Source organism: Semicossyphus pulcher, unplaced genomic scaffold (genome assembly GCF_022749685.1).
Source record: "Semicossyphus pulcher isolate SPU_LCO1_2020_fin unplaced genomic scaffold, fSemPul1.0.p SCAF_18, whole genome shotgun sequence".
Taxonomy (NCBI): Eukaryota; Metazoa; Chordata; class Actinopteri; order Labriformes; family Labridae; genus Semicossyphus; species Semicossyphus pulcher.
This window is the reverse complement of record NW_027211691.1, coordinates 24,523,371-24,547,166: the sequence shown is the minus strand read 5'-3', so window position 1 is coordinate 24,547,166 and position 23,796 is coordinate 24,523,371. Positions and strand designations below refer to the sequence as shown.

At 42.3% G+C, this 23,796-nt stretch overlaps 2 protein-coding genes across 3 annotated transcripts; one reads left to right on the top strand and one right to left on the bottom strand.

The window, feature by feature from the left end:
- The first annotated feature begins 176 nt into the window (after window positions 1-176).
- LOC138596285 (BCLAF1 and THRAP3 family member 3) lies at window positions 177-14,121 on the top strand. 2 transcript variants are annotated; one of them, XM_069667914.1, is made up of 11 exons: window positions 177-400; window positions 1,326-1,369; window positions 1,508-2,185; window positions 2,576-3,397; window positions 6,924-7,093; window positions 7,698-7,818; window positions 7,942-8,014; window positions 8,158-8,279; window positions 8,507-8,606; window positions 8,730-8,844; window positions 13,556-14,121. In XM_069667914.1, the coding sequence occupies exons 2-11, from the start codon at window positions 1,335-1,337 to the stop codon at window positions 13,567-13,569; spliced, it is 2,250 nt and encodes a 749-aa protein (XP_069524015.1). In that variant the 5' UTR covers window positions 177-400; window positions 1,326-1,334; the 3' UTR covers window positions 13,570-14,121. The 2 variants fall into 2 exon arrangements, with proteins under 2 accessions (XP_069524015.1, XP_069524014.1); XM_069667913.1 differs by lacking the exon at window positions 13,556-14,121 and adding an exon at window positions 10,144-10,708.
- Window positions 13,598-22,775, bottom strand: lipib (lipase, member Ib). The gene is made up of 10 exons (XM_069667916.1): window positions 22,724-22,775; window positions 18,690-19,081; window positions 17,634-17,742; window positions 17,108-17,209; window positions 16,931-17,020; window positions 16,500-16,667; window positions 16,319-16,408; window positions 16,092-16,200; window positions 14,812-14,985; window positions 13,598-13,928 (listed from the first exon to the last, which is right to left on the bottom strand). Exons 1-10 carry the CDS (start codon window positions 22,773-22,775, stop codon window positions 13,844-13,846), a joined length of 1,371 nt encoding a protein of 456 aa, XP_069524017.1. The 3' UTR covers window positions 13,598-13,843.
- Window positions 22,776-23,796: the final 1,021 nt, after the last annotated feature.

The following is a 23,796-nucleotide window of genomic DNA, read 5'->3' as shown; positions in this document are numbered from 1 at the left end:
CTGAACAGCTCATTTTTCAGTAATAATATTGATATTATTCTGTACATTTTTATTAAATCTGCACTATGACAACATAACAGCTGGCTGGCCATATTAGGCTATTTTTGTTTTTGTTGCGCTGCAGACTTACAACAAATACTTTTATTCTGAAAACCCAGTGGCGGAAGTGCCGAATTGGTGCTTAATGGCGGTTGGCGGACCATTCGTCGTTTAAATAATCATCACAGCCATTTTCTTGCAGCCTTTTATGGGAAACACAACAGAATCAGCTAGTTTTTGGTTATATTTGGTAATAAATAGGGCAGTTAAATTACGGACGGATATATTGCGGTCTTAGAAGTTTTTAATCTCGCTTAAGCTAACGTTAGCCGCGGTCCCCTGGCGCGTGCCTTGAACGAAGGTAAGACATCTGCGTAACGTTAGCTGCTAATTAGCTTTAGCGTTAGCCTACCGAAACTTAGCTTATTTGCTTGGGTAGCGTGTTTGTGTCGCTGTTTTACCGATATATATTGTAATACTTATATGGGCGATGTCGGAATATTCAGAAAAATCGCCCCTTATTCTCAGTTCAACGAAGAAGTTTAGCTTTTGTTAGCCTGTGTGATCACTATAGGCATCTGCAGAGCTAAAGGCTAAGCAAAGGACAGCGAACTAAACATGAGGTTATGGTGTATCTGTCACTGGAGAGGAGGTTGAACCTCTTGACATCTAAATTAGTCATTGTTGCAGCAATAAGTAAAAAAAAATCAGAATAAGTGTCACGCACTTAATTCCTAGTTTATTTTTCCCCATCTACTGTTGCTGTCACAAGTGCAGGCTAAGACCCCAGCCCTGCAATAAATTCCTACTTTTATTAAGCTCACACAGTCCGAAGGTTGTGTAAGAAAAGCATTAACTGAACTTTAAAAGCAGGGCCCTGTGGTTGAAATGTCACCATGTCTATAAGCATATTTTCTAACATTCTTATATTAGAATAAGGATTGCAACGGCATGCAATATCCATAGTCCAGTCTTGGGTAACGTCCCAGTAGTAATTCCTATACGTATTATCACATACAATGACCCTGAATGTGGCATATCTTACGTTGTCAAGTATAAAGCTGTAGTTAAGCATAGTATGATAGCCGTTTTCCACTATACTATTGAACCCTAGGTAAGACATGACAAATGTACATGTAAACAAATGAGCTCGTTACTGTACAGCACTACAGTAGACTAAACCCTTAAAAATAGTCTAAAAAAAGTGAAAAGTTCTATTTTGTTAGTTTTCAACGAATGATAACCATAATAAGAATAATCAAACAAAATTTCCTCCTTCGTCATAGGTTGACAAAATGTCAAGACCACGGTCTCGATCGCCAAATTACAGGTAAAGGCACTGCCATTATTTAATTTTGATGATTTGTGTCCTACAATAAAAACTTTTTATTTTTATTTTATTGAAATGTGGAAGCTGTCTAATTGATACCTGCGGTGACATGAATCTTTTTAATATTTCCTTACTCAGGAGGTTCCCATGGGAAGAACCTGGCTTTGATCCTTACAAAGTCATTGCAGAACTGGACGGGGAGCCGATGGGCCGAAGACCCCACCACCGGCCAAGAGAAGCTCCTGAGGAACGCTGGAGCTATGGCAGAGAAGAAATGCGCCCAGAAGGCCAGAGAAGATCTCCTTTGCGGGATGACCGTCAGTTTGGCCATCCACGTCGTCCAAACCAGGAGGAATTTTACCACAGGAGGCCGTCACCCCATCAAGATGTGATTGGCTATGATGATGAGAGGCTTTCCCCCCTGCGTGATGAAGGAGAAGATGGAGGTAGACAAAGAGGAGGGTTCAGAGAAGCATACCCAAGTTTTGAAAACAGGGCGAGGTCGCCCCCCTCACCTCCAAGGTTGTCGAGGGAAAGATTGCCGCCAGTGCAGAGGTCTGACTCGGACCACCAACAGAGAGCTCCAGGGATGGGCTGGAGGAGGGAGGGACAGGGCAGAGGACGTGTTCGAGGGAGGTTCAGAGAGATCACTCCAAGTGCGAGATCGGATGACCAAAGAGTGGGAGCAGGTAGGGAAAGAGGAAGATGGAACACACAGGGCCCAAATAGGGACAGGCAATGGGAGGATTCATATCAAGAGAGGAACCAGCACTTTAAAAGGAAAAGAAGAGAAATGGAAGACGCCAATCACCCTGGGTAAATTTAAAGCAAAATGCTTTGCAGCACTGTCTCAGTGACAAATGGAAACGAAGAATGCAGAAGAGTTTCTCATCTTTTTTTTCTGTGGCGCAAAATTCCTTCCTTTTGTTGTCAGGCTTTCCTTTTATAACACAAAATAATCATCTAACAATGACTGCATGGCCTTGAAACTTATTGCATCAAAACTTCTTCTGATACTGGAAATTTCTGCATGTTTTCTGTTGAACATACTCAGTTTTAAAGTCAATGTTACCATCTGAAAAATCAGATGTTTGATATTACCTGTAAGTCCAAAGCTAATTTAAAGTGTGAATTTCAAAGCAGATGTAAAGACATGACAGTTGCATGAATACTTGTTGAAACGTGTCACCTCTTATGCCGTCACAGGTACAGGAATGAGGAGCCCTTTGATGAACAGCGTTACTCAGTGGACTCACCCAGAGATAGGTTTGAAGGAGGCCGTCAGGCAAGCCTCCCCCGTGGAGACAGTCGGCACTCGGGACCACTCGTCATTGAACATGATCATGGCATCACAGGCAGAAGAGAAACGTCTCCCTGGGAACAATGTGACAATCGTGGAGAGCTTGACCCTGACTTTGATCGCCAAAGAAGTCCACGTCCCATGAGGTCCTCTCAGGAGCGTTTCAGGACGTCAGAAAGCAGGTTGGAAGACCGGGAAGACACAAGGGCACGTCATTTTCAAGGTGATTGGAGGGACTCCAGCTATCATGACAGTCGGAGGACCCCTACACAGCAAGAAAAACCAAACCCCATGAGTTACACTGGTCGAGGCAGTCCCATGAACCACAGGGGGAGGGGTGGTTTCCGCCCCTCAAGAGGACGTGTCAATCGTGGCCGATTTGGAAGGACTGGACCGCCTAGAAATCAGCCACACTTACAGCAGTCCTCCCAGGTATACCAAGACCACCAGGATGAGGAGCCAAGACAGAGGTACCAATCTTTCAGGGAAGATTATGAGGATCCCAATGAAGGGGAGCCTGACTGGGCAGAGGAAGACAGACTTGAAGAGTGGAAACAGGACAGGCCTGGAAGTCTGGTCCGACACCCACAAGAGATTGACTTGGACCCTAAAATGCCCCGACAGAGGTTACAAGGATGGAAGGATCGGAAAACCAACAACATGACGGTTGTAACGGAGGAAACGCTTACCATCAAGGTGGACATGAGCCAACCCGTAAACAAAAACAGGTAGAGTATTTTTTTTAAGTCAATTTGTCAATGGTGAGAGGTGAAAGTTCACACTTCTCTTTCTAAGCACATGGAAAGCCGCTTTGTGATGGAAATTCGTTAAGCTTGAAGAACCAGAGGATGAAAGAGGAAAGAAATTGCCACATGGATAATGGAGGACTACAGGACACATCAAACATTATTATTTAACTGGAATTTGTTGCCGTTGCCTGAATTCTGTACTCCGTCTTAAAACGTTTCCCCTCGTGGATTCTGCAAGTCACTGTTACAGGCGTCTACCAGATTTGTTGTTGCATCTTACAATCAGGATGCCTCACAGAATTTCTTCCAGTGACACAAAGTTTTCATCTAAAAATAAAGTCGTCCTCACGTGAAAACTTGTGGATTGACACCAAGAAGAGACACATGCTGCTGTTTCTCTAATAAGGAAAAGAAATCTCCTGAAGAAATCAAACACCAGTTGACGTACTCGTTGCTTGCACAGCCCTGGGGGTTTCTTTGGGTGAGTGGCTGTGTCATAAAACAAGCTGGCATCACCTGCAAATCCTGTTGCATCACATTCTACAAAAAGATGCAAAGACACTGGCTGGAGACTTGTCTGAAAGGATAAACTCTTTTTCTATTGTGCAACTCTCATGTTGCTGCTGATGCACGGATGAAATGGTCGGATCTGCGGATCTGGTCCTCATTTCAAAGCAAGATCTTCAAAAGCAGACAACTGACCAAAGGCACAGATTGACTTCCCCTCAGACTACTCTGTTGAAGACCTGACAACAGCACAGTTATTCAGGACTTGAAGCAGCATGATGAGTATGTGTTCATCAAATATGCCAAGTCTGAGAAGGAGTTTCAGAAGGAGATGGGAGATGTGACTTATGAAAGATGGTTGTGTGGCAGGATATACATTCGAAGACAGCACTCGCAACCTGATGTTTACCACCGGCCATCTGATTTGCTGATTTGATCACATATATCACGGAAGAAGCAAGATGGTCAGGGTTGACGGTACTGGAAGTGGACTGTCACACTATCACTGTGGATTTTGCTGAAGCCAGAAACATCTTGAAGACAAATTTGAAATCTCCTGAACCAGCTGTTTGTTCTTTGTTGGAGTTTTTTTCCCTAAAAACTACTTTGAAAGGATGTTGATGGAAAAATATCTTCCATTTGATTACCAACAGAAGAACATCATTCAACAAAAGGGATCTCTGAAGACATGGGCTGCATATGTTGCCCCTGGATGAGCTGATTTCTACAGTTTGTGTTTAGGATTCTCTGCCTCCTATGAAGAAACTTCAGTTGGTGTCTATGAAGTTGCATCAGGAAAGGTCAACCTGACGCTGCTTAAACAGAGAGAGGAAATGCCTCTTCAAACACGGCCATGGCAGAGACCGACAGTGCTCTACGGAATCGTTTGCAGATTAAGGAAAATCACTGGTTTCACTTTCTTTGTCTTCAGATCACATGAGAGAGGACACGGTCAACAAAGGGAGGAAATAATCAGGTGCTCTGCAATGAAGAGGAAAATATTATTAGTCATATTTCAACAGAATAAACCAAGATGTTTGACAGGAAGGTGAAACCATCTTTGAGCTTGACAGGAGACGTTGGTTCCACGTGCCAATTTACTTTAAGGGAAAAAAACTTGCATAAGGTGACTTATGTACTATGAAGGAGGAAGAGGAGACAAACGCACACCAGGCTTGGTCGAAACATGTTGTCTGGTAAGATTTCCCCCTGCGAGCATGTGCAGGAAGTATTTGTGTCTTTGGCTTTCAGGAGATCAGCCTCTGCCTTACATGGCCAAACGCTGAAACGCGATTGTGGAAAGGCACGTATGTCGGAAAGAGGATTCAAAGCATTTCCATGATGCAAATACTGAGACGTTTAAAAGTACAGACAAACAGGAGCAACTTAAGGAGACTCGTCTAGACTCCTTTAGTCTGGAGTCTTGCTAAAGGAACTGATGATTCGGAAAAAATCATCCGATTTTCTTGAAGAATAGCACAAAGGAGTTGCTGTTTAAAGAAGAAAATGAAGTCATAAACATGGATGCTTTTAAAAGGAGAAATCAAAGTGAAACACTGCTGGTTTAAGGAGAACATTTGGCCGGGAACATGAATATCATCAATCCAAAGGAAAAAAGGGAAAAAAAAGGAGCAAAGTGGAAATGGTTTCCAATGTTACTAAATTGAGAAATTGCAGCATCATCTGCGCCATCAAAGGGGAAACTAAAGCCATGAGAAAGATCATCAATCAAGAAACTTCAGCCTTATCAACTGGAGCGAGATAAAAAAATAGAAATTGGTGCAGAAAAAAATGAAGCCTTCAACGTCATTACTGGAAAAAGAGTTCACCCATAAAGATGAAGGAACATGGAAGAAGGTTGAAGCATCATCAGGGATGTTTACACAAGACAATGAAACCGTGAGAGACCAATTTCAAGCCAGGATTTCATAACAAGCATCAGTGCTTTGAAGCAGGACTTGAAACTGTCAACATGTACGTCATCAAGCCGTAAGAGCAGATACTGACGTCAGAATATTGGTTTAGTGGAGACATTAAAGCTTCACCAGGGCTGTGAAAAGAAGAATTTGATGTCATGAAAATATTCTGGATTCTGCTCATAAAGAAAGAAACGCTTAAACTGGAGAAACTACGGGGAAAGCTTGACAAAAAGAGCCGTCACTGATTAAGAGTGGACGAGGTTGGCTGTGAAAAAGTCAACAATTCTCCACTTAAGGAGTCGTACAACAGCGCTGGACTCCAACCAGCACAGTGGCTTAAATAAAGTGCATGAAGTCAGAACTTAAGCCACCACACCGAGATGAAGCTTTAATGAACGAAACATGAAGAGAAGTGTGAACTTTCAACCAACCTTTTCCTCACCTGTCGATTAAAAAGAGGGAGTATCCTGATCTCCTGCGGCTTCAGCGTAAAGCCTTTATTTATACCCAAAAAAAAGAGTCTGAATTCTGTGTACTTTCAAAGGTGAACATCCGCTTTTTTAAGTCGACATGCAGGGTGTAGTTATTGTAAAAGTTTTAAGTCGTGGACCTCATGAAAGGTAAGTTCTTTGGGTAAGGTAAAGATGTTACTTGAATTTTTTCACTCAGATGTTTCAGGGGCAGAACAGTTTCTTAAATATCTAAAGTATACAAATGTATGCTTACACTGAGCATTTTAATAGTCCTCAAGCTGTTTTTTTCGCTTCTAAAACTGAATAAAAGAATTGAGCATTCGAGTAAATTAGTCTTTAAATGAGAATCTTTTTGAAATCTCCCTCCAGGGATAAATAAAGTATTTCTGATTCTGATTCAGCTCACCTTAACATGCCTAACTGTTGGGCTTTCTTGCAACACTACAAAGTATAGAAAGTGTAAAATGACTTCACTGAGGAGTCTCGCAGTGTTTTCTCCCATTTAAAACTCACATGAATAGCAATATAAGCTAATTCCTTACATCGAAGGTGACCAGTTTTTCCTCTGTGCTGGTTTCATTCGTCTTATTTCTCCTCCTCCTGCAGCCCGCTGTGTTACTCCTCAGACAGGCAGCTCTCTCTGGATCTGGTCAACGTGGGTCGCCAGCGTCTGGAGTTCCTGCCCATGCTGGAGCACTCTGGGACGTACAGAGAGACGGCCATGCATACTGGGACTTTTGCCCAGGAAATCATCACACTGGTGCACAGTGTCAAAGGTCAGCTCAACATGCAGACATATTATTGAACATAATTTAGATTTATTAACCCAGAAAATGTAGGCGTTTTACAGAGAATACCATGATAATAAAAACATATATACATATACAGTTGGGATTTTATGTGATTATAATGTTTCGTTTATTCGACATCTCTCCTCTCGAGTCTTTGGGTGAGGAAAAGCTAAAAATATGACACCCCCCTCTAAACTTTGAGGAAATCTGCTGTCGGACTTGCAGATTCAATATGCACACTGTTACGACATCTGAAAGCTTGACAGGCCTCCCGCGCCTAGTTACGGTTGCTAACGTAGGATTGGACACTGACCGTTCAAGGGAGGGGCTTAGCGAAGGGTCATTTATGTCTAATAAGCACATGTATGTTTTTGACCTGCCTGGCAATGTGTAAAAGCCCCTTGCAAGAGGTCACAAAATCATAGTGTCTCTGAACAAAGATCAAATAGTTGACAGGATTAAAGTGGAAATATAAAGAGAAAGTTGTGCCTTTAATTCATATTTCTCGGGCCCTAATTGTGTTGTAGTCTTACCACACAAACACTGGACATGTTGAAATTGTTAAAGTGTTTCTTGTCTGTGTTTACAGAGCAGTATTTCAGAGATGATGGGGTCACCCTGAACGAGCGTTTCTCAGCTCCCCAGAAAGAAGGCTACGCTGAAGAAGAGACGGAGGAGCTGACTCTGGATGAGAGGTTCAGTTCAAACCGGTACGTCTTTTAATTTTATTAATGTTGGTAGTTTTGTAATATTTTAAACTCCTCTTTGTAGCTTTGCTCTGAAAGGTGCCGTGTACAAAATGCTGATTAATTTCTCTGGTTACGTCTCTGCAGAGGCTTCAGCTTAAACATGAACTCTCTGCTGGATGACGAAGAGCCTCTGTTCTCCAGAGTCGGATCTCTGCCGGTAAATAAAAGAAACTCTTTCTCTAAAACTCTTTGCACCCTGGAACCACAAGAGACCGCTGAGACTGTTGTGATAACGTGAAAAACCTGACTGAATAGATAGATGTGTGTTTTTAATTGAAAATTATGGTTATGTGATCACAGCCGGCGCGAGCCCCGGGGGACCTGAGGCACGACCTGGAGAGGAGGAGGCAGGAGAGGCTGGAGGGGGTCAAAGTCACAATATTAGGAAACAGTCTGCCTCAGCGCCCCGTCAGCCAAGTCAGGTGAGAGTTATCTCCTTTTTCTGCCTTTCTTACCTTTTTTATCAGACTCACTATTACGGTAAAAACACCTCTTGGTGCTGTGAGGTGAAGCAACAGAGAGTGGAAACACTTAAGAAACAACCAGCTGCAGAAGATTGAGGTGAACAGTGACTGTGGGTATGATGGAGAAACGTTGGTAACTACACTAACTACACATTTTGTTTAAATTGTGTCCATGATTCTGTCAGTGAGCCGGATCCAGAGTACAGTGACGACATGGCTCAGATGGAGGACGAAGGATTCTCAAACTGGCCGGAGGAGCAAAGCAGGAGGCGAGAAGGCAGCATGGTGAGCTGGAGAGTTGGGTGTCAGTGGAGTTTGACCTGTGACCTTTCAGTCATGTGATCAGTCTGCTGGAGACGACATGTAGACATCAAAGTTGAGCTTTAACCTCTCTCTTTCCTTCTTTAGGGACCAAGGAGAGGCGCCCCCTACAGGCTGAACACCGGCCCCCAGCGCAGGAACAACCGCTTTGGAAACCGGCTCGGACCCGTGAGGCGACAGAACTATCAGAACAGCTCTGCAGGTAACTTAAAGCTTAAAGCCGCAATATATTTAGTGTGATCGATATTTAATTCGATCCCACAAATTTACTGTTCAGTCTCTCTCAACCTTTCAAAGTTGGAGACTAGCTCAAGATCACAGTGCGGCAGAAAAAGAGCAAAATATCCTCCTCAGGAACTGGTGGAGACAAAAAACTGAGCCAAAAGAGAGACAGTCTTAAACGTATATTCATCAGGAGGACACAAACACATTCCCAAATGAATGAAAATGTTGCAACTTGGGGCGGGAATCACAGGGTAACTCATGATACGATACGCGATACGTACAACTTTGAGGAGGCATGAAGTAGTGACTCGGTGAGTCCAGGGAAATCTATTTAGAGTGAGTTATATTTGTAAATTAAAATATCAGTGTTTGGTGCCAGCCTTTTAATCAATGTGTTGCACGAGTCAGGACGACGATATATTGCTGTATCAATATTTTGTCCCACCCCTAGTTGCAACTGTATGCTAACAAGTTCAATATATCAGCATGTGTTTGCAACTCGTTTTTGCTTCCCCCTAGTGGACAAAATAGACATTGCAGGTTTAAAGAAAAGTTATGAAATTGACTCACAAAAAAAGTGAAATATAAAAAATAAAAGTTTGTGTGTTTTGTACTGTTGTAAACAAATCAGATAAAAGTTTGATGTTTTTTTCTGTTAATTTTAAGTTGGTTTGCTCCTTTAAATTTGTACGACAGCATGATTAAACTGTGTGATCTGTTAAATGATTTGCTGGCATCTGATGGGAAATAATGTAGATATTTTTAACTTTTATGGTCTTTTATTGAAAAACTGAACAAAAGGACGAGTCAACCATTAACACACACTTCTACACAGGCGCATTTAGTTTCATAGTATCTGATATTGAAGATTTAAGGTTTTTTTGTGCCACTATTTGAGGAAACAGTAATTTAACATATTGCCAGGAACCGTCTCCTGGCTGCAGCTCAGTCCCTGCCTGCACGCAGCCACTATCCCGGGCTCAGAGTGACACATTTAGCCACATTCTTCCTCTTTGCACTCTGTTTGCTCCCGTTGTGTAACGGCCCTCCTGCACTTTCCTGGCAGCTTCATGGTGACTCTTAAAGGTGGAGTGAGGAATGGAATATTCCCTCTGACCTCCTGACTGGTCATTTAAGCAGGTTTCCCTGCTTCTTTTAAACAGCTTGAGCCAGTGCAATGCCGTCTTCTCTCCTTTCACCTCACGTCAGATCTTTTTCTATTGTTTCTGCACAGTTTTGACCTCCGCTCTTTATCTCCTGTCTTTACCTTTCATAGGTCCTAGCTGGTGAAGGGACATTGGAAAGTATCACATTCGGATTGCTGCTCATTTGTTGGTGACTTTTAATAAAAAATCAGCCGAACAAAAGGAAAAATTTTCTTCTTTTTCCGCCTGACTTGTGCCCATGTTGAATTCAATCAACAGCAGAACATTTAAATGAAACTCTGAAGAAGTCTCTGCTGCGTTTTCCAGCGAGAGGAAGCAGACTAAGCTATATGTGAAATATTGAAACCTGTATCTCCTGCTCACACCTGTTCTGTCCTTCCATCTGTTTTTGTGTCTTTCTGTCATTAATGTCTTTGTTTTCACATCTCACACATCGTCTTTGTGTTTGTGTGGTCTTTATTTAAATCAGACATTAAAACTTCTGCAGCTAAAAGTTGAGACATTAATAGACTTAACTACTTAATACAGATTTATTCATCAGGTCATTAAACACATCTTTCCGCCTAGTTTTGAGTGAAGTAGACGTCTTTCTGTTTTTCTTTCTGTCTCAGCTGTACAGATCAGTTTGTGACACATGACGGTGTTGCTGAACAAATAAAACAAAGGTCATTTTGATTTTGTCCGAGTGTCTTTTGTGTTTAAAATCAAACATAAAACTTTAACGGATATAAACCAGACCTTCCTGGTATATTTGGTATCCTGAACTTCATGTAGTGGGTCATAGTATACCTCTTCTGGTGTACCAACTAGAATGGAAGTATGGGCTTATGTAACTTGAAAAGAAACAGCCTTTTTAGACAGTAGACATTTTGATTTGAGATGCACAGGAAACACCTGGGATTTCATGTGATTTTTCTGTGATTGTTGCAGCCTACAATTCCTTATTTCACATCTGCTTTTTTAAAATGTTGCAATGCAAGTTTCTGTGTTTTGAGGCTTTTTTTCTCTGCGTAACATATTACACATCCACTGAGAGCGACTGCGACACACGCTGCTATAAAGTCATCTATTGGTTGAGTGAGATGGTCGTTTTCTGACATCACGTCCCGTTTATATCTGACAAAACGCCAAATAAAATGTGCTATAGAGAATCTACACACTATTACATTTATGTTGTGTCAATGATTCAGGTGCTTTGCTAGTTTTAAAGCACTGAAAAGAGTTGCAAGGTTGTAAGAGACGTGTGGGGATTGGTTGAATTTGCTCAATCACAACTTCCTGGAGGGACTAAATTTGGTCACAAATCACATAAAAGCTCCAGAAAAACCTCATATGTCAACTAATACAAGAGAATATTTTGCAAAACAATAATTTTTAAAGTAAAAAATGAGATTTCAAGCATAAGATTCAGGTTTAAGGAAACACTTCTCTTGGATTTAGCAACGACAATTAGCAAAATAATCTTGAGAAATTGTCCGAAACAGCTTCATTGCTCCTTGGCAGAGATTTATCATGTTCCTGAACTCCTCCTGAACATTCTTCCTGATCATATTTTCTCATTTAGAGTTTTGATGATGATGATGGTGGTCGGTCTAAATCACAGTTGGGATGAGATTTTAATTTGTCTCCTCTGTGTGCATTTATTATTTTGTCATTTTGAGAAACCCAGAACTTTGTCGGTCTGTATTTGAAAAAAAGAAAATTGTGGAATATATATATTTTGAAACTAATATTTATTTCAAACCTTGTGTGAAAATACAGGATAAAAAAACACATCAGAGGAAATCTTTGTATCTGCTGCTCAGTTTTGTCAACGGTCACAACATGACACATTTACTGACACTGGAGTCCCTGAACGTTCTTTAAACAGCTTTAAGTTAAACCTTCTGCTGCTTCTCGGCTTCTTCTTAAGCTGCCCCAAAAATCACAAGCTACATCACTTCCTGAGCTAACTTTGTTTTTCAGAATAAAACTCACAATTAACACTTCAACACAACAATATGTGGACAAACGTCATAGCAGCGTCACTGTTACAGTAGCAGCTCTCAGCCTGGAGTCACACTCCCCCAAACTTGTTGACTTATTTTGTGGTGTATTTAGAGCGTGAATTACTTAAAGACACATCAGTTTGGTGGTTTGGATTAAAACAGGCTGAGAGCTGCAGGTACAAGGCACACAAATATAGAAAACTGCATTTTTACTCACTTTGGAACTGCACTGAAACTAATCTGAACTTTGTAGGACCAACTCCAACATCTAAAATGCAAATCTTCAAGTCTTTGAAATGAAAGAAAATAAGCTTATTGTGTAATTCAGGTAAACCTATAAATACATGTAGTAGTTAGAATTCTCCTATTGAAAATTGTTCTGTGCAATTATTTAGATTAGGGCAAGAATTCACTAAAAATAAGATATTTGAGGCTAAATCTGTTGTAAAAGCTGTAAATCCAGAGATCACTTAGGTAATAGATGAAAAGCTGCAATCCAACTTGTAAATAGTTTGAAACACCAATAAGGGTCTCTGTTTTTGTGCTGGCTGCGCCAACGACCTCAATTTCAGAGCGCTTCTCACCGGCACTCACTGTTGCTAGGATACGAGAGTTGTCTGGCAGCACTTCCGCTTTCCTCGGTACTGACCGTTTAGTCCGTTTTAAATCGCTCTGCATGCTTAATATTTACTTTTATTCAAGGAAATTTAACAAAGAAACATAAAAACAATAAAAGGAATCTTATCCTGGCATTAGCAGCAGCTCAACGTATGGTAATTGTACCCTCGAAAAAACGGGGGGATTAGCTTCTCCTCCGCCATTGTTGTTGACAAAGTGATGTCAAAACTTCCGCCCCTTCTTGTTTTGATTGGTCGGTGAGAGGGAAAAGACGTTGACGGGCACGGCCGTGTTCCAAAAGTAGAACTATATATTATTATTTATGTTTTACAATTGTTCTGACTAGAGGTCCCTGCTGAACATTTTCAATAAAACAAAATTAGGTTTATTAAATAATCAAAATTTTATGTTTCAGCACTTGAATTCTCTTTCATGGTTTTCCATAAACACTCCTGTAGTTGTAGAAGAAATCCTGCCTCTGTCTTTGAAGAATTGTGGAACACTTAATATTTATTTTTTTCCATAAAGAGAAAAAAGACTTCTTTGAGTCTGGATTAATTCATGAGTGTTGGCCACCCAAATAAATTTGTAGGCTATATCACTGCTGACCTTTTAAAAACGTGTGTCTTGTGTCTCCTGAAAGTCCACTTTTCAGATCCCAAAAAAAGTAGTTTTCTTCTTTGTGAAAATGCATATTACAGCTAATCCAAGGGTTGATTTAATTGTGCATTTCGCTAAAAAAGGCAAATAATATCTCAGCCTATTAAGTTACAGGTAAAGTGGTGTTGCAAGTGAAAATGCACCAGAGACCAAGACAGACTCTGGACATCGACATTGACCTGATCTCACCCTGATGTAAGTCTCTCCTACAGCAGCTTTTCCATAATCTTGTTTCATATCTTGTCTGTGTTTCCAGATCTCACAGTTTAACATTCAAGTCGTTAACAAAAACCCCGTCATCAACAGCAGAGACGTCGCTTCAAAAATCCATAACAACATGTTCATTCTCCAGTAATCAGCGTTATCCTCAGCACCACCCGGGTCATCTTCATCATCCAGTGAGGAGGCTGCAGCTCCCCCAGTGGAGGTCCATCCGGGGGCCAGGAGACCCTGTAGCGCCAGGAGGTCGGCTGTGCTCAGGTCAGTTGGACGTGTTTCCATAGAAGAAGAAGAAGAAGAAGAAGAGGTGTGTCCAGTCTGGGAGTCAGAGACGAGAGCCGCAGGGTAAGGGTCGAAAGGACACCTCCATGTTCTCCTCCATGATGACGTCATAGCGGCACATTACTGGCCTGAGAGAGAGGAGGAAATGGAGCACAGTTAGTTGATGGTTTCATCGGTGTCTTATTAATCACAAACTCTTCTGATGACTAATAAGTTAATGTCATGTTTCTGTAAATACGCCATAAAAAGTTCTCGTTCCAGGCATGCTGCAGGATACTCTACGTTCCTTTCTCTCATGCTGGTCAGACAGAAACAGCAGAGTAAGAACACCCCCTGAAACTGTGCTAACTGTTTTTTAACACTTTGATTACACTAAAGGATTACGACTTTGCATGTACAGGTTCGTACATAGCTGATCTGAATATAATCTCTGTGGTCGTGTTGAACATGAGCTGATTGACACAAACAAGCAACACTTTTTGAACAACCCTGTTAAACACGTTAACAGTCTGCTGGCCACACGTTTCAGGAACCCGTGTGCATTTAAGGTGTTATCGCAGTATCATATGAGTCAATATACAAAAACACTATCACACCTAAACCTACCAGCGTTTGCTAATTACTTGCTAAGTCAAGCTGCTGCTGTTACTGAGATTAAGAATGACCTTTGAACCTTTACTCTAAACAGTGTCATCCACTCACATTTTGCAGATAGTGTGTCCAAATTAAATGCATAATGCACGCAGAGTAGTTACTTTGTAAGAGCAGCTGCACATTAAAAGAGGGATTGAAGAATGGAGTGCAAACAATAGTACACAGAAAAAACTAAGTAGGTTGTGGATATGTAGTGTGACAAAGAAAAGTACACTCCAAACAGGCAAACTCTTCAGGTGACATAAAACTTTGAAGGTAAGAAATGAACATTTTGTTCAGCTGTGAGCAGTTTGATTTACGGCTGCAACAAATGATAAAATGGAAAACGATAAAATACACCACATGTCCAGGACTGACCTCTCAGGGCGGTCGAGCGGCGTGAAGCGTATCCTCAGCAGTCTGATTTTGTATCGAGGTCCGATCACGTTGCCCGTGTTGATTCGCAGTGAGATCTTCTGGACCTGCTGCAGATCCTCATCGAACTGGGCCAGCAGGCGCGTGGAGGTGTACTGCTCGAACCGCAGGAGCTTACTGTGAGTAAAGAGGAGAATTGGAGTTCAACTTCAGGCTGAGTGAGGCTTTTTATTACCAGGACACAGTTTCTTCTTCCTCTGTGCTATAGAGCTCAATTTGTCCACAAACCCTGAAAACGGATCAGTAGAAGAAGCCGTTTCACTCTTCAGGAGTGACTTTTGGTGCGGGTGATCACATGCAGCAGGTCAGATAATACGCGGAGTTTTACTTCTGCTAGACCTCTAAAGATGTTTATACTACAAATGAACCCTCTAATCTTATTATCCGAAGGAGAAAGAAAGCTTTGATTAACGTGTGCCTTCTCTATGCCAAGCGTCCCATCGCTTTATCATGGAAAAACACAAGGAGAAGGCGCTTTGGGCAGAGGCTGAGGGAGAAGTCTGTCTGCCTCTCGATGGAGAAAATAGCTTAAATATTTAAGGGACAAAGGAGGCGTTTGGTTCTAGTTATGGACCTTTATTTTACTTAAAGAAATTATGATCATGTAAAATAAGAGACCGAGAAAAAGTGTTTGAACCAGGGAGAAAAAGTTATTTTAAACGTAACTTTTATTAATTATTTATCCATCACCTTTTTTAAAAGATACATTGGTTTTCAAACTTATTTTTTGTGGTCATTGTATTTATTTTATTTAATCATTTTTGTGTCTGTTGTTTCCTTTATCCTATAATTTTTTCTTTTTAATGGAGTTGTCAGTATTTTCTTCCTCTAATGTTGAAAAAAGAAAACAATAAACAAACATTAATTAACCACACTGTTGCACAGGCTGACATGTTCCTTCATCAACATGAACACACACACTATAGCTTATCTTGACTAAACACCACCCACACCATCCTGCTGCCTCAAACGCTTACTAGAGCATCAAATGGGGATTAATCCGCCGCTGAAAATAGTCCCTTAGGAAATGAACTTTTTTGATGAACTGTTGTAGAAACCACTGAAAGGACACATTTTGAGGTGTTTTTAAAAACATACTAACTTGTTGTTTTTACTGTAAATGACAAATATATATTTTTATTCTTCCTTTTTTGTGGTGTGACTCTGCAGGCTGCATGTTCCAGGTGAAACAGGTGAATCAGGTGTTCTCCTGACAGACTTACTGGTCTATTCGGGCCTCTGTGAAGTTTCTGCCACTGTGCAGTCGGATGTAGACGACCCCCCAGCGCAGGTACTGGTTCCAGGTCACCATGTCCACCCTGTAGCTCAGCTCTGCCCCACACAGGACACAGACAGTATTACAGTTGAATGCTTAGTCTGCATGTAGGTTACAGCTACCAGGGAGATTATATGTGCAATGAGATTTTATGTGAGCGTATGTCTGACTCACTCCTGTAGGGCAGCGTGGCCGTGGTGCTGAAGAAGACTTTGGTCTGTTTGAGCTGCAGCAGAGTCTCTCTCCACTTGCTGACATCATAACCTGCAGGTAAGGCCACAGAGGTGATCAGACGTAAACATCCATGCAGGAGAGATCCAACTCTGCATATATACAGGTATAAATGACGACCTACCGAGCACAGGACAGGGGGCAGGTTTAAAGGCCTCACACTGCAGGCAGCGCCCTTCCAGGAAGTCGCTGTAGGACGAGCAGGGGTAACCTGTGAGGCTGCAGGTCCGGTTCAGAGAGCACAGGAACAGGAACACGGAGCGCTGGTGGTCACACACAAAGTAGGATTTACCTGTGGGAGAATGAAGAGGATGCTTTGTGGTTAGATCAAGCCTGAAAATGCTCTGACATCACAAAGATGGCTAAAATAAAGACAAGATACATACGTGGCACACAGGCCCTTCGACGTGCAGCTGATCTGAGATTAAGCTCCAGATTTAATTTAAGGATTGACTGAGGTAAAGGAGGTATTTCAATCTAACCTTATTAAAACTGCAAGCCCTTTATCTCTCGTTTAACAATTTGTGTTTGCACGTGGACGTTGTCATTCTTCACCTGAGAAGATGGTTTTGGGACACCCTGGTTGGTCAGCTCCTCCGTTTGCATAGAAGTCAATATGACCGTGAGCTCCATTGAGTCCAAAAGCTGCCCATGAGAAACGCAGAAAATACAGATTCAGTTCACGAACATGTTGAATCTTTATTTATTACATGTGAAAGATTTGATTCTCACAGTTCATGTCGGTGTGAAGAACGTCGACAAACATGGCGTCTGAGGGGTCCAGCCTCTCGTCTGGGGTGGCGCTGGTGAACATCGGCCCTGCTGGGTCCAGACCTGGAGGAGAGGAGGAGAGGAGGAGGTAAGAGGCTTTTTTAATCCTCACCAAACCGGGCTTTCCTATTTTTTTTCTTTCTACTTTGAAGTAGGTTTTTTATACCTTCAAAACTGGCAAAAATATATGTTTCAGTTTTATTTACAGCGATGCTCTTTTGGTTGAATTGAACCTCACTTTGCAGCTTGTGGGCAGCTTAAATAATGTACTTAATTCCAATGCACACATGAGTGAATAGAAAACCATTTGCATGCACTGTAAATGTTTAATTTATAACCTTTATTATAACATTTTCTCTCTGCAGCTTAACTTTGTTTGAAGCGCACGAAAGAAATGTCAGATCATTAATATCGTGCAAGATCATCTTTACTTTGCACCATCTTGGAAACTTTAAATTACTGTTTTCTTGTCTTTTTTTTTATTTACCTGTGATGCGTCCAATCTTCCCCTTCAGGTTTGCGCCCACAAATCCAGCCAGGTGAGCTCCCAGACTGATGCCAATCAGGTGAACGGAGCTCAGAGAGGCTCCTTCCTCCTGCAGACACACAACATTCAAAACTCACCGTTACAGTCGAGGTACAAAGTTTGTTTCCCGCCCACTATGCACATTTCCAACCGCCCCCTCCATCGCAAAAACAAAACACATCTCTGCCGTCGTTTAGTGGCGACTTGTTGAAACTTAGCGAGCTTGAAATTTAGTAATTAGTAGTAACGTTAACGTTTGTAGTCTGTAGTGAGTTTGCTAAAATTACGATGGCGGTTACAGCTGGCTCGCATATCGACAAAGTGGTTGCCATAGGTTACACATAATGATATGCATAGCATCACCCCGTCCATTAACGGGATTGGCTCCTTAGGTTTGTGACGTCTCAAACCTGCCAATCTGAAAACGTGTTGTTCAGCCTGTCCTTGGTACACTGCAGGTTAAAAGCAGACAGGCCCAGCCATGGAGATGATGCTGATGTTGTCCCTGATATGTCTTATAGCACATGAAGAACACCACATGGAGATGCTCACAAGGTTAAACACTGGATTTTACCTGGAGGCGTCTTTAAGAACTTTATGTCTAGAAACACAATTCACAGAGCACTCAACCGTGTGTAAGCCTTTAGAGAAAACCAAATTTGAACCCCTAAAAAAAGACCTGGGCCAATAACCACCTGAGTGAAACCAATGAAACCCTGCAGAAAACAATTAGTCAATATTTCCACTTCTAGAGCAACACGATTGTCCTATTGGGGTTGAGTCTGTGTCCACCTGCTGAATGTAAAGTCAAATATTGTCTCTCTTTTTGGTCTCCACCAACCTCTGATGGAAATATCTGGCTCTTAAAATACCTCCGTATGTTAGCCGGCCGCTTTCTGACTCGGTCTGTGCACTTTTTGCTGCTGAGGTTGAAGTTGTTTTTTTGCTTTCTATAAATATTAAGACTGCACCAAAATTAAATGTGCTACAAAACCAAACAACGAGCTCCAAGTTCACCTGCATCGTCATGATGAAGCCGGTCAGGTTCTGAGCCGCCTCCCTGGTGTAGGTCACCGCGGTGAAGTAGTTGAGGTTGGCCGCCCCCTTGTTCCAGTCCACCACGATGATGTTCATGTCCTCCTGCTCGGCCAGCAGGTGCACTATGTGGTTGATCCAGATGGGGGGCGCACCGGTGGGCCGGTAGCCGTGGATGACGAACACGGTGGGGAGGTGGAGCTTGAAGAGCGGCTGGGAGGACGGGTGTCGGTGGTCGAGCTCGCGGCCGCAGTCGAGGTTGGAGCGGGTGTAGAGCAGCAGCCGGACGTACAGGCTGGTTCCCATGAAGCAGTGCGACAGGTTCAGGTCTGTGAAGTTATCGCAGGACTCGCTCGCCCCGCCCTCCTCCTGGCCTGAGCATACAACACCACAAACATTATGTGTCAGAACAAGAGCTGAGGAATGACATGAAAGCTTCACTACATGCAGGTCATTTCAAAGAACAGACTCGAAAGAAGCCAAATTTCACTTCAAACTTTTTCCACCTGCCATCAGTGGATGTTTAAGTCTCACGCGTCATGTACGTCCTGATTCCATTGCACTCTCACACTTAACACTTATTTATACCTCATTTTTCTACCGCAAAACTTCGGTGTTTCCTGTCCTGTCCGTTCATGCACAAATTGTAATGCACAAAAACAGGTGGGAGGAAACGCCCATGAGTGTGGTTTGCTTTTTCCGTCATAAACAACCTCATTCACCTCAAACACCTGCCCAAATATTCAAACAACAAACTAAAAATAAGTCTAGCGCAACGTCAGCAGTCAAAAGGCTAAATTCTAAAATCAGCATGCTAATATTCTCACTTTAAGAATGCTTGGATATTTAGCAGATACAATGATTACCCTGTCACCTTGTTAGTGAGAAAGAATGAGGTCAAAGGTCACTGAAACATCAACAAGAACTGTTCCATTAAATTTGATCATATCTTAACATAAAATATAATATTTTATGTCACATTCTTGTTGCTAAACCAAAAAATATCTGCACTTATCTGACTGAAAAGTAAACCTGTATGATATTGGATAAATATTCCCCGTGCAGAAAAACTGCAGACTCGTGTGGTTCTGTGATCCTGACAGCTGAGATGTAGTTTAGTCTTAGAGAGGTATTACCTCATTTTAGAAAAGGATCCAGGCTACCTCTAAGAATAGCCGTCTTTCAGAGACACCTTTGACCTGGTCTTTATCTCAGTGTTTGCTCACATGTTTCTAACCGCACATTTCATCGTCTGCACAGGTTACAAATCAAGACTTTTAAGAAGTTTAAGGTTCAAGCCGCCTGACTGGAAGCGCTGCGATCAATCCGTCCGAGTGCGGTAAATGGCGCTGAGTGAGACGTCTTTAGCTCAATGATGTGAGGCTTAAGATGCCAGTCAAGGTAATGCGGAGTCTCCTGATCCTGTTTAAAGTGTCTCCAGCCTGCGGACTGTTGAATCCAGAGTGGTATAGTTGTTTTCTCGCCAAGTGTCCATTTTTTTCTGTAATGTTAGGGCATTATCGCTTCCCGAATATAGACACTGGGCAACCTAAAAGTTAAAGGAACGTTAAATTAAACTGTTTAATTACATAAAGAGAAATATTTGAATTCTGTAAGAACATCATTTTGCTCGAGTTGCATCTTTAAAGGTATTTTTGTGCTCTCACAGGTGATATCCCAGGACGAGTGTGTGACACTTTACTGCACTGCTCCCTGGCAGAAAGCCCTCACCACCTCCTGTGACCGGTCTTAGCTCTGTTTTCTCATTAAAGACATCAAGGCGGAGGTGAAGAGACCGCTATGACATCGATGAGGGAGGGGAGAGCGTGACCAAGCAAGACGCCTGACACCGGGAAATCCTGGACTGGCTTCTTATTCGTGAGTGGAATGACAAAAAATATCAACTCTTGCATAATGTTGCTTTAAAGAGGCGGCGTCACATTTTAAGACATGTATATATAATGTTACAATGTTGGATGTTCAAACTATAGAACTATACAAGTTTCAAATCTGTAGGTAAAAGTATGTTGGAAAGTGCAGCCTCAGCGGGCTTCAGAGAGCTGACCAATCAGAAGAAAGTGGGCTTGTGGGGGGGCGGGGTTTCTTAAAGGGACAGAGCCGACTGAGTCGTTTCAGGCAGAGGCTGCATGAGGGCCTGCACAGAGCACCAGTGTGAAAAAATTAAGCTGTAAATTATGCTAAGCTACTCCACAGGTATCACAGAGTGAAATATGAAGCTTGAAATTAGCATAATACCCCCACTTTAAATATTGTTTTTTCCCCCTGTAAAAACTTTTTCTGGCAGAAATCTGTCGGATCACTTGGTTCCTTTTTAGACACCTGAACAGGTGAAATTCTTTGGTAATTCATGAGAAAACAAAAGAGGCAAACGTGGGAAGAAAATACGTGCAGCAGAAATATATTTTTTAACCTTTTCATCCTGTCAATCATGTAACCCCGCCTAAGATATGTCACGTGTTCGTCCTGAGCAGTGTTAACACTACTAGACTATCTTTAATATGTCCCAATCTCGGATCCCATCGGCTACAGTCTGAGACGATATAGCCTCTGGGGGGTGTCCCACATGAGGTGCCAGGTGGTAAGCGAGAAACAACTTCCATTCAAGACTTTCTCTTCTGCGTGCTGCACTGTTACAGAAAGAGAACCCGTTTTCTTGTGATGTTCTTGTTATTAACGGGTCTTACCTTTGCCCAAATTTCAACATCAGGGTGCAGATTAGTAAGAAGTAAAAATGAAGCTTTGTCAGGTCTGTCCTCAAGAGGAGGAGAAAACTTTTCATGCTCGTTTGTGAACAGAGGTCGGATCGATCTGATGCATTCGAGGAAGTCGGGAAATCTGAACGGCTTTCGTGACACAGCGTCAAGAGAATTCATCTCAAGTTAATTTTAGATCTAGAACAGATTGTTAGCGTGCAGATGTCTGTTTATAGAGATTAAGAAGAGGCTGAATCGTCATCAGATCACGCTGATGGGAGCCGGGATGTCATTACGGTGGATTACGTTCCGCCTGCTTTTGCTCTCCTCACGGACTGTTTTTCCTGCATAAGCCGCAGCCTGCTGATACGTGATTGGTCAGTATTACTCGGACTACAAGCGTAGTTCAAACGGCAACCAGAACACTTGCCTTCCCTGAAATCCACGTCTCTGCCAACAGTCTGACTCTGAGGATGTGTTCACAAGGACTTCTAGGCTAGCTGTTTTCCCCTGCGTCCAGTCTTTATGCTAAGCTAAGCTAATTGCCTCCTGTCTCATGCTCTGTGCTCTGAGTACACAGGCATGAGAGTAGAATCAGTCTTCTCAGCAACGATACGACAACTTTCTCCAAAACTGTAAGACTACTCAACGTGGCATGGTCCATCTTTTTGCAGCTAAACTTTGTGTTTCTGCTAACATCGTAGTGCAGCTGCAACACGACTTGAAAGAGCATTTAGCATCAAAGCTAACAGTAGTTTCCCTTGGTAGTTTGAGACTCCTGCTCTGCAATTAGCTCACACAGGAGTACGACACTGCCCTCAATAGGATCAGGCTGCTATAAAAAACACCTCATCCCTTCACCACCCGCCCCACTGTGAAAACAAGAGGGTGGAACTGGCCTCAATACAGACCCAAACACACGCATTAGTCACGTATGAGCGACTGATGTCTGGCTGAGGTGACTGTGTGGTCTCGACTGAGCGTGTGATCACATTTACACAACCAGACAGAAACAGAAAAAGACCGTTTCCATTTTAAACTTCAAAGTGCAGCAAATGTGTGGGTGACCTTAAATAATCTGTCCCTTCTCACACTCCTCTAAGCAGTTTCGGTCTGCAGTCACACACTTATATTGTCTGTGGGTATTTGGAGTCCAACGCAGCTATTTGTATCGAAGTTTCTTGCAGGATCAATCCGTCCTCAAAGATAAGAACTGAACTTTAAGCAGATTTGAGTTTTCACAATGACCAGAAGTTCTGATTCTCTTTGATAAATAAGCAGAATTGTTGGTGTTTTTCTTACCGTTGCAGAGCACGAGGAGTCCCAGCAGACCGAGGAGCCTGCGGGGCAGCATCCTTCCTCCAACCACAGAGACTGAGAGGGAATGATCGAGGTAAAGAGTCAGAGAGAGGGAGAGAAAGGGCTGTGAAAGCAGAGTGAAGGAGGGAGTGACTGGATGAGGGAGGGATTGTTGTTAGAGGGAAGGAGGGAGGGAGGGAGGAGAGGTGCTGTCTTCGGTTTGTAGAAGTGGAGTGAGGAGGATTAATGAATAGTTTAACAAAAGGTTTAAAGACGGGGAGTGAATAGAAATAGAAAATATATGGAGAAGTTAAAGTTGATGATAGAGGGAGGAAAATAGAGACAAAGATGGCAGAGTTTGTCTCCAAGTCTAGAATCGGTTTCCTAACGAAAACGCTTTCCATTGTACCTTTTTGGCGCATATTTCAGCACCATGGACAGAGGTCAATTTATCATTACTCATTAGATTTAACTGCAACCCTTTCACGATAATAAACACTTGCAAAGTATTTTGTGAAAGGATCGCAGTTTGGTTAGTTTGAAGCAACATAAGTACTTAGTTATGTTCAGGACAAGATCAGACTTTTGCACTTCCTGTTTGTTTTTTCTGTACAAAGACCCTGCTCACTTTGGCTACCCCTCTTCTTTATGTGCTTGTGTCGAGGAGTTTTTATGTGAAGAATTTGGAATTATTATTTTTCTGATTTAAAATGTAAAATGTTCGAACAACACAAAAAAAGAATACAGTGGTTGGTGGCCTTTAACTCAGCTGCTCCTCGTCTCTGATTAGAGAGGTTACAGTATGTTTGTGGGTAATCTTTGCTACAGAGGTTGGAGCCACACCAGTTATGGTTATTAATAGCTCCACAGACTCTGACCACACTGCACCCAGCCCATCCTGCCCTGTACTCACTGAATTCAACATAAACACATGTAATTTAACATGCAGCGAGCCGGCACCGGCAGCAGGCTCTGAAAAACACTTCAAAAGCAGTAAAACCGAGCCGAGGGTTACAGTCGTGCAGGAGTGGGCGCTTAAAACGTACAGTCAGTGATTGCTGGTCAGAGCAGGAACT

Excerpts from the sequence above, each read along its gene's own strand:
- LOC138596285 (XM_069667914.1), top strand. The coding sequence starts at position 1,335 with ATGTCAAGACCACGGTCTCGATCGCCAAATTACAG. Across the intron at positions 3,398-6,923 it reads CAACCCGTAAACAAAAACAG|CCCGCTGTGTTACTCCTCAG; the intron begins GTAGAGTATTTT and ends CTCCTCCTGCAG. Across the intron at positions 8,280-8,506 it reads CGCCCCGTCAGCCAAGTCAG|TGAGCCGGATCCAGAGTACA; the intron begins GTGAGAGTTATC and ends TGATTCTGTCAG.
- lipib (XM_069667916.1), bottom strand. The coding sequence starts at position 22,775 with ATGCTGCCCCGCAGGCTCCTCGGTCTGCTGGGACTCCTCGTGCTCTGC. Across the intron at positions 16,668-16,930 it reads TCCCAAAACCATCTTCTCAG|GTAAATCCTACTTTGTGTGT; the intron begins GTGAAGAATGAC and ends ATTCTCCCACAG. Across the intron at positions 16,201-16,318 it reads GGCCACGCTGCCCTACAGGA|AGCTGAGCTACAGGGTGGAC; the intron begins GTGAGTCAGACA and ends TGTGTGGGGCAG.